Below are 11,154 nucleotides of genomic sequence, written 5' to 3'. Positions count from 1 at the left end.
ACAAATTTCTGGAAGGAAAACTTATGAGCTTAGGACAAGTCAAGCTAGGATCAGAATTCATCGATACCCCTTGGTAATCTGACATATCCAACTATTTAGTTGCAGGAGTAGTCCAAAATGGAATGAGAGCTACTAGAAGATGGAAGTTCTTCAAAGATGCTAAGCACTATCATTGGGACAATCCATACTTGTTTAAAGTCTATTCAGATAAAGTAATAAGGAGATGTATAGACGAAAAACAAGCACTGGGAATTCTCCAGGAATGTCATCACGGAGAAAACCTCACCGCTAGAAAGATCTATGATTCTGGCTTCTATTGGTCGAATATATTTTGAGATGCTCGGGACCTTGTGAGACAATGTGATGCTTGCCAAAGACAAGGAATTATATCTGCAAAGAATGAGATGCCACACACCAACATTCAAGCTTGTGAAATCTTTAATATATGGGGATTAGACTTCATGGGACCTTTTCCTAAGTCCAACGGGAAAGAGTACGTCCTCGTAGCTGTTGATTATGTCTCAGATGGGTAGAAGCTCAAGCATTTCCAACCAATGATGCCAAGGTCGTCACCAGCTTCCACAAAAGACTATTTTGCCGATTAGGAGTACCTCGCCCTATTATAAGTGACAGAGACACACACTTCTGCAACACTCAAATCATGAACGTGATGTAACAATATGGAGTTACCCACAAGATGTCCAATGCATATCATCCACAGACTAATGGACAGGAAGAAGTCACAAATAGACCACTTAAAAGAATTTTGGAACGTACGGTCAGCCACCATGGAAAAGTTGGCCGAGAAACTAGACGATGCTCTATGGGCATTTTTTACTGCCTACAAAAACCCACTTGGCACTACACCATACCGAATGATCTATGGCAAAGCATGTCAACTTTCAATAGAATTATAGTACAAAGCTCTCTGGGCATTGAAACCTGTAACCTTAATCCTTCAGAAACTGGTATACATCGCAAGATGCAGATTAATGTACACGAGGAATTAAGAGACCAATCAACCGAGACTTCTTACATCTACAAGGAACGCACCAAGCTTTTACATGATGCAAAACTCATACCTACAACGTTCGCTCCTGGAGATAAAATTCTACTTTTCAATTTGCGATTCAAAAGATTTTCTGGTAAGTTTAAATCTAGATGGAGTAGGCCGTTTACAGTGATACATGTCTTTCCACATGGAGTCGTAGAATTAGAAGGAACTTTTGGGAACTTTAAGGTTAACGGACACCTACAGAAAGTCTATTTAGAAGACCACACCATGAAAGAAGATCCTCTTTCCCTTGACCCACCTTGACTTTAAGTAAACCAAGTATTTTGGAAAGTCGACCTATAAAGAATTTTTAAACAAAGCACTATTGGGAGGCACCCCAAATCTATCCTAGTTAGTATTTTTATATATATTTTTCATTTAATGATTTACTATTTCCTGCGTACTAACCCTAAATATTTCACCTATTCAGAAAATGTGTTACAGAAGGCTTTTAAGACCTCTTTCGCGGTGTATGTGAAATTTCTTAGAACTTAAATGTTTATTGAAAGTGTTAGACAGATGAGTAGCAGGTCTTCCATCTGCCTTCTTTTAAAAAAGAAGAGGACCGACCGAGTCTATACCTCCAGCTCTAGCATGGGACAGCATAGACCGAGTACAGGACAGCTCCATCCATGTAGACTGATTTTACCGAGCTTAGATGATGATGACACTCCAGTAGCACCACCGAGACGATCACCTCATTTTGCGTCACGACCAGTGCCTAGAATAGCTTCTACAGAGCCTACGCAGATGGTATAACTATAGGGTCACCATAGCAGATGCAGTTGTTACATGGTGCCTTTTACGAGACCATGAGAGTCGACACGATGCCTTCGGGGCTTTGCTTGACCATTTCGGCATGCCCAACGGTACGTTGAGACCTTCATCGTTTAGAATAGAGTATACTGCTCCACCTGCGTGAAGGACTACACCTCAACCTCCTACTCCCGTACTTGTCATCTCCACCGCTTTCACTGCATCTCAAGCCTCTGCTCTTCAGATCATGCCATCTCATGTTATCGAGATTCCTGGCATTATCCACCAGGAAATCACTGTTGAGCCACTTGCTGATCGCCATCTTGTCACCATTCCTATCACCATGGCACCGATCACTCCACCGGCTGCTACAGTTGCTTAGGTTTTTAAGATAACTGATACCATACCAGAGGAGGATGACACATTCGCAGATCTTTCACAGTTGCAAATTCTGTCATACCTCTATCTTGACTTACTCTTATCAAATGTGAGATCTATAGAGCATGGACTGAGGGGTATCACCAGCCTTGATGATTTAGACGAGGCCACCCTCAGAGATCTTGATTCTTAGAGGATATCGCACTCGAAATCACAGGATATTTTATCATGAGCTTTTCTAGTTTATCTTTTTAGTTTATAGTTTATTTCAGTTATATTATGTACTAAAAACTTTTTGTAGTAAAAATTACTCTCTTGTTTGTGCAGAACCATGTTCAGGAAAATCTAGTTAATTCCAGCACCAAATCTGGTCCTTCTCCAGTAACCCGACCCGAACATAGGAGATTAATCTGTCCTTAGCACCCTTTATTACATATCAAATTATAACTCACTAAAAGTTCTAAGTGTTGGATCATCGCCTGCAACTCACTCAGAGATTCTAGAAAAATGTTGTCCTTAATATACGAAATGATAAATCTTTCTTAAAAGAGAACATTAGGGACAATGTTCTTCTAAATGTGGGATGGTGGTAACTAGGAATGTTACATTAAGGCAATCATCACGCTTAAAATTTTTGAAAATTCTTTTTAGTCCTCATAATAGCAGCTAGAAATATGGGAAATTTGAAGAATTTGTACCCCGTTCCACCAAAAGCTTCTATAAAATTCTATAATTAGATTTCAAACATTTACTAGAACGGAATGATTAAGCTAAAACTTATGATTTTATCAAACAATTTTTTTAGAATGACGGTTAAAAAAAGACTACGCATGACCAAGTACGACCCCTACCAACAAATAGTGAGGTTAACTTGGGCCAGAGTAATTGTATGAATAATACAATCTACAATACTTTGCTATTCAATTTGAAGCGCGTGTTGGTGTATGATTTGAGTTAGAACTTGCTCCTGACATACGTTTCAAGACCAACGGTTAGTAAGCGTCATACGTGGTGAAGGTGCGATACTTCTTCCGAAACCATTCCGAATAGAGATGAAAAAAACCTTCCATTTCCATTTCCACCACCAAGTACTTAAAATGACCAACTCAATCAAAAGAGTTGAAGAATCAGAAAATTCTCACCCTAAATTCACTACCAAATACGTTACCCATTTATCCTCATTTCTTTTCTCATTTTCAAATCCAAAGATTCAAAGAGATAGATTGATCAAGTTTACTTCAAAATACTTGTCGAAATATTCTAAATCTCCAGATTGTTTTTGATAGATCAGAGACCTATTTTGGCTAAAAACCATTCTCTCTGGGGCGCAAGAAGAGATAGACAAACATTATGAAGGAGGGATATGAAAAAAAAAACTCTCAAAAGAGAGGAGAAGAGCAAAGTTTATAAATAAGGCATGAAAATCCCTGCAAAAGAAGTTTGTTACCCAGGAGAATGGCTGAAAAGCAAGGCTAATTTCTAGACAACAGTCTCTGTGAATCACACTCTCCAAAGTGTTAGGATCCCGAAATGTGTATAGTGTTAATATGAAACAAGCTTATTAGATGGTTCCTTAGAAGAGGGCTATATAAGGAACCTTAGTAGTCCTAATTAGATAGTCATTGCATTGTAACTGAGTTTAAGAAGCTATGGAATATAAACTTACTGAAACTCTCTAATAGCGAATATGTTCTTTACCTTAGCGAGTCTCATTCTTACAATCAATTCTTCAATTCTCACTATGATCTGACCTATCATTTGGTATCAGAGCATCCAGCGAGTGATATTACATCACTATATCGATCCAGAGATTGAAGATTACAAACCTGAATAAACTCGGTTAGATTGAATCATATTCAGTATAATCGAAAGTGATAATCTGACGTTCAGATTAGTGTGAGAAGTTCAGCGAAGCTTAATTAGGTGTATTGGAAGGTGTTTTAATCATCATTACAGCTTTACACAACAATTATGGAGAATCAAGATAATTTTTAGAGTTCGTGGCTAAAACTCTATATTTTAATCAATTCAAGCTTGTTTCTGTGTTTAAGTGAAGGTTTGTAGATTCAGTTAAGTTCGTGAGGTGATTTTACAACAATTTGACGATTTAATTTCATCAATTCATCAATTATTGGTGATTTGATCTTCATTCGGTATATTAACAGCCATACCGAGTCTACTTCAAGTTAGAAATTCATTTTAAGTGTTGCAAATTGTGATGTGATTCTGATTCAATCATATTCAGTTTGATCAAACGCAGCTAGTTCGAGTGGTTTGAGCAAGGATTTGATCATTTTCTAAGTTTTCATACCTAGACTCGGTTTATCAACTGCTACAGTTGACATTCGGTATAATCACATTCGGTATACTTGATATTTTATCTATTACTAACTTGTTTCCTTGTGAAACAAGGTTACCGAGTTTGATTCAAAGTCTTTAGCATTGGATTGGATTCATTTGTGTTCAAATTTTACAAAATCTGGTTACCGAGCCAGATATCGAACCAGAATCTCAACTATACTTGATATATTTTGAGGTTTAAGTGCTCTAAGGCTTCAGTTTCTATATTTACCGAATCTGTGTGAAATATTTATTTACTTTTATCAGTTTCTGATACAGAATCTGATATACTGAGTCAGATACCGAATCTGCTGCGATACTGAACAAGATAGTGAACCCGAGTCTGCTACAGTACTGAAACCGAATCTGACATTTTGTTAGATTTTTGGTACTGGATCTTTGTTTTTGAGATCTACCGAATCCATACCAAATTTTTACCAAATCTACCTCAGTTCTTTATCAAAATGCCTACTCAAGATACTTTGATTATCAGATCAGATACTAAACCTCCTCTCTTGTTTGACGGCAAGTATTACCAATTGCTGCATCGTATCACTCAGTACATAGACTAGAAGGATGAAAAAGAAAAACACATTTGGGCTTCTTTAAGAGATGGACCAATTGCTGAATTTCATCCAGAAACCGGTCTACCAATTCCTGTCTATGAACTTACTGGTGAGAGACGTGAGCGTGCTTAGGGTGATATGGAAGCCAAGAATATCATCATGCAAGCTGAAAGGACCCGTTCATATACATTATAAACGATTCACAATAGTTGATTACATCGCGAGGTATTTGACCTCTATATGATACGTTTTATAAATATTGCATTCGTTTTTAAAAGACAAACTTTCTTTACATCAAAAATTGACGGCATGTATACCATTTCATATTACATCCAACTATAATTGACTTAATATTAATCTTGATGAACTCAACGACTCGAATGCAACGTCTTTCAAAGTATGTCATGAATGACTCCCGGTAATATCCTTAAAATGAGCTAATGCACAGCAGAAGATTTCTTTAATACCTGAGAATAAACATGCTTTAAAGTGTCAACCAAAAGGTTGGTGAGTTCATTAGTTTATCATAATCAATCATTTCCGTAATAGTAATAGACCACAAGATTTCAGTTTCCATAAATATCCGTACACTCGCAAGTGTTTAAAAGTATTCTATAAGTTGTAGGCACTCGGTAACAAGCCTTAACGTTCATGTTTTACCCTTTGAAGTACACCAGATCAGGTGTGTTTAAAATAACCTCGAAGTACTAAAGCATCCCATAGTCAGGATGGGGTTTGTCAGGCCCAATAGATCTATCTTTAGGATTCGCGCCTACCGTACATAGACAAGTAGTTTAATGTTACCAAGCTAAGGGTATATTTCTGGTTTAAACCCACATAGAATTAGTTTTAGTACTTGTGCCTACTTCGTAAAACATTTATAAAACAGCGCATGTATTCTCAGCCCAAAAATATATATTGCAAAAGCAATTAAAAAGGGAGCAAATGAAACTCACAATACTGTATTTCGTAGCAATTATGTATATGACGGCACTGGCCAAGTGCAGAGTTTGTCTCGGATTCACGAACGTATCAATTTTGTGATTCAATATTGCAGGAAAGTACGTAGACGCAACGAAAATGATAAACGTTAGGTTGACCTCACGAGCAATACCCTCGATCAATACCCATAACCTCCATAGCTATAACCCATAATTTCCTTAGCTCTATCCTGTTTGAAAACTTATTTTGAAATCGTCTGAGTATAACTCCGTCGTAGTATTTTATGTGTACTAATAATATCTTGAAATAATACAAAGAAAATATATATATGTAATTCGATTGAGAGAGTTTAGAGAAATATATTTTCAAGTTTCTATGAAATAATGAAACCTATTGAAGTCTATTTATAAACGATTTTTGAATTATTAAAGTGAATTATTAAAGTATGAATTATTAAAGTGAATTATTAAAGTATGAATTATTAAAGTAAATTATTAAAGTATGAATTATTAAAGTGAATTATTAAAGTATGAATTATTAAAGTTAAAGTAAAGTAAAAGTAAAGTAAAGGTAAAGTTAAAGTATAGTAAAAGTATAAAACTATATACGTATAATATGCGTATAAATATATATAATATTAATTTAAATCGTTATATATATTTAATAAAATAAAATATAAATATCGTTATCTTTATCATACTGGTTAAGTAATGAGTTGTCAATAGTGGTTCTAGATATTTATAAAAGATATATACGTTTTAATAATAAAGTTCTTTTTAAACTGAAAACGTTTTTTTTTGTACTTTTGAAACTAAATCAAATAAATATGATAATTTTGTTTTCCAAAACTAAATATATTTAAGAATCATTTTGTTAAAAGGTTAAAATAATGGAAATCGTTATATCATAAAACATTTTAGAAAAGTAGAATTATATATATTCATAATAGGTTTCAAGTTTTTAAATTACAGTCTGTTGGTGAAGCATGGGATAAAGTCCAAAGGTTAAATAAACGTATGAAATCATCTTAATGAAAAATGTCGAGTTACTTAACTTGTCGATATCCAACATCTAAGTTATTTACACTCGACGTTCTTATTTTCATATTAAATAAAATGAAAGTTAACATAGTTATCTTATCAAGGTCACGAGAAAAATATTATAAAACATGCCTTGGAAATTAAAGGGGAATTTCCACTAACCCTTGTCTAGTTCCCGTTAATTGACACATTTGTTCTTATTTATAAATCACTTTACCATTTTTCGAATATTGTCAAAAAGAATAGATTTCTTAAATCACAGTGGACCTTATAACATAGGCCCGTAATCATATCATAATGTATTTGATAATTCAATCATTTGATATTATCTCTTAATTCTATCGATAAATATATCGAAACAAATACGTTCATGTAAAGTATCATATATCTAATACTTTGTTAATGTTTTCAGTTAATATTATATATTATATATACATATCTATATACTCATAATTATTCGTGAATCGTCGAACACGGTCAAAGGGTAATTGATTACATGAATGTAGTTCCAAACTTTTTGAGATTCAACATTACAAATTCTGCTTATCGTGTCGGAAACATATAAAGGTTAAGTTTAAATTTGGTCGGAAATTTCCGGGTCGTCACAGTACCTACCCGTTAAAGAAATTTCGTCCCGAAATTTGATCGAGGTCGTCATGGCTAACAATAAGAATGTTATTATGATGAATATAAGTTGATTCATAGGGTTTTATCATGATTGAGAAAATATGGATAAAATAATTCAATTACTCGAAACGTATGAGTGAAGCTATCGTAAAAGAGTGAAATGAGAAAATAGGGATTCGTCTTATCTTTTGACGTCATCATGGTTGATCTCCGGATTAAAGAAAATCTTTGTAATCTATATAGGATTTGATTCTTCGGTGATTAAGAAAATTATGATCCTCTTCGATTTAATGCGATGATTCATCTCGATTTTTCTATCGGATATTTCACTATAAATCCACCTCCTTCGTTTCCTTTTAATTCACACCTTCTATTCTTTCTCCCTCAATTCTTACTTTAAAATTATTCATCAATATGCTTCATCCAGTGCTGATTCTCGATATACTCCTCACTTTCATATCTGTCGTTCTTCTTTTTCATCTACCTCCGGAAGAATCTATTTACTTCTACTATACTCTTGGTTTTATAGTGTTCTTAGTTCTCCCGTGTCTTTATATTGCTATATGCATCGATAGATACGGTTTATAGTTTCTGGGTTATTGTTGGGTTTTATATCTTCCCTTATATTTCGATGTCCCTGCTTCTGTCTTCTATAATCATTGTCATCCCCAATTAATGCTCTCTTTTATTTGCTGTGATTTATACCCCAATTTCTATTTCGGAGTTTTGTCCTTTCATTTCTTCTTCTTTCGATTAAGCACAGCTTGTAATGGTCCAGAATTCGCATATATGAATTTTGGAATGAACATTGTTAATGTTCTAAGAAGGAAATTGTAATGGCACGATCTTGACTTGTCAAATTACTAGAATACCTCGGAAAAGGCTGAATCATCAAGAAATATTTTCTTGATATTTTAGAGGTTAAAGAGAATACAAGAGTCGTGTAACATAGCACATGATGACGTTATGATCTGTGAATCATCACGTTCCATTTTGAAACTCAGCATGACTTACTGTAATATAATCACGTTGATCAAGTGTCATTATATTATACTAGTTCATGCTTCAGTTCCCAACACTACTTCAAAAATATTCCTATTTTAAATTCGAAAGTTTCAGAATTTAGAAACTAAAATAGTTTCTTTTATGATGTAATACAGACAGCACGAAGAGGTAAATGATTTTAGATAAGAATAATTATGAAAATATCTTCAGAAATATGGAGAATATTTATAATGAAAGATACGATGATATCTTAAAATTTCTAATATCAGAGGATGATGAAGAATATTGTCCGTAAGGGTTTAGAGTCAGGAGCAAGGTATTCGATAATGACTTCAGCAGACACAGAATCATTTGGATTCTTTAAAGGTAGATTTCATCCTTTTGATTTATCCACAGCCTTCTTCATGGTTTGCTCAATCCGTATTTTCAGTACCAAATCTTCTCTTTTTCTGAGCTTTGCCAACACACTACTCTTTATCATCAAACTTTTTACTGTTAAGGTCGTTTATAGTTTTTGCGGCTTCATCAGTATTTCGAGAACTAGTTCGCAGTTTAGGATGTTTTTCAGAAACTTCACATTCAAAGTATATAAGTCCAGAAGATAGACACATATAATTGTTGGCGTAGACATGCTGCGAGATTTCAAAATACTGATTGCTAATTTCCGATGATTCGTATGGCAATTCTCGTTACAAGATGCAGATGAGTAAATGATGGGGTTTTGATAAATATAAATATTTTTTGAAAAGTCAAAGATCAATGAAGTTGTTAATAAGTTTACTGCTAATGTGGCGAGATATGAAAGGTTCCCCGGTAATAATGATGAAGGGGTAATCATTATAATATGGCTTATTCGAATGAACAATTGAAGTTGGTTTGCTGGAGCTGTGACAAAATCGTCTATTTTTAGAAGGGATTGAAAAGTTATTTTAGCTAGTAAATGCCAAAAGGTCTGACATGGATACATGTTAAATTATGACTTTAGTTTCAAGAGTTTCAGGTACGTAACTGTGGATAACATGTGGTTGGATCATCATCTCGATTGTTCATTATTTGAAGTGTCTTCAGGTATTTCGAAGGGCTTGAACACAGATTATAATCGTTAATATACATACGATGTTCTAACACAGTTTTGAAGTTAAAGTATAGCTTTGAAAGATGTAAGAATCTAAGAGTGATGATACCGGTTATAACTTGAATTGAATTCGGCGATTTCAAAATCAGAATATGTAATTAGATTTTTGAATGAGTATGGTTGTTTTGATTTTTTTAAAAGAATGTATATTGTTGTGAAAGTAGGGAGTATAATGGATGATTTACTGAATCAGATTCGAAGAATGTAACATATTAATTGTGAATTTATATATCTCTCGGGTATTACCTACCCGTTAAAAAAATATGTCACAATTAATATTTTGTACAAAAGAATTTTATTACAGTCTTTATGGAAATATATGTGTATATTTCGTCAGATGTAATATAGATTTAATGGGTTAATATTAAATTAAACTCACTTGATTTATGGTTAAGGCTAGGATAGATAATTTCTAAACTTTAGAAATTACATAATCGTCGTAGAATGTTTTCCCAATGAAGTTATGAATCAATACTTCATCGTTGTGGTATTCCTTAGTATCTACAGGGCGTATGACGTCGATGCTCATGGGACAGATTGTGAAGTTGAGGTTTGTGATGCGGTTGTTGTTGGTGGTGGTAATGGTACTGTTGATGTTGTTGATGGTGGTACTGGTTATGTTGCTGGTGCTGCTGCTGGTGTTTGTAACCTTTGCACCATATTCTCCAAAGCCACTACCCGAGCGCGAAGCTCGTTGACTTCTTCTATTACACCGAGGTGATTTTCGGTTCGGTCGAGCGGATAAATAAGATCTAGAATTTGGTGTAGTATATAATCATGATGAGATACTCTGGAAATGAGAGAGAAAATGGTGTTTCGGACAGGTTCGACGGTAAGTGCTTCAGGTTCATTGCAAAAAGGGCAATGTGGTGGATGGAAAGGATCGCCTTCTTCTTGTCTCCAATGATTAAGGAGGCTACGAACCGATCCCCAATTCATCCAGAATAGATGATGGCTGATTGGTTGATCTATTCCAGTCACACTGCTTTCGGAGCTTGAGTGGGATTCCATTTCGGAATCCGAGGAACTTGAACAGATGACGAATTCCATTTCGTACGATTTGATAAAGGATTTTTCGATACGAAATGATTTTCCGGCTATCGGGTGGTTTTCTAACTACATAGAATATCTATGTATATAGATCAAAAGATTTCATAGATAACGGAGGAATTTACGGAATATGTCAGGCAAAGTTTACGGTAATAGATACGATAAGATATGATTTAGCAGATACGCTAAGATATGAATTTTGTCTATACACTATTCATGCAATCAATGCAGCAAGACGTATCTAGACTAAGAATGATAAGC

The 11,154-nt window shown here is 34.5% G+C and overlaps 1 protein-coding gene across 1 annotated transcript; it reads left to right on the top strand.

Moving 5' to 3' along the window:
• The first annotated feature begins 697 nt into the window (after positions 1-697).
• LOC139868443 (uncharacterized) lies at positions 698-1,318 on the top strand. Its single transcript, XM_071856774.1, has one exon. It carries the CDS (start codon positions 698-700, stop codon positions 1,316-1,318), a length of 621 nt encoding a protein of 206 aa, XP_071712875.1.
• Positions 1,319-11,154: the final 9,836 nt, after the last annotated feature.

This window comes from Rutidosis leptorrhynchoides, chromosome 9 (genome assembly GCF_046630445.1).
Source record: "Rutidosis leptorrhynchoides isolate AG116_Rl617_1_P2 chromosome 9, CSIRO_AGI_Rlap_v1, whole genome shotgun sequence".
Taxonomy (NCBI): domain Eukaryota; kingdom Viridiplantae; phylum Streptophyta; class Magnoliopsida; order Asterales; family Asteraceae; genus Rutidosis; species Rutidosis leptorrhynchoides.
This window is presented reverse-complemented; position numbering and strand designations above follow the sequence as displayed.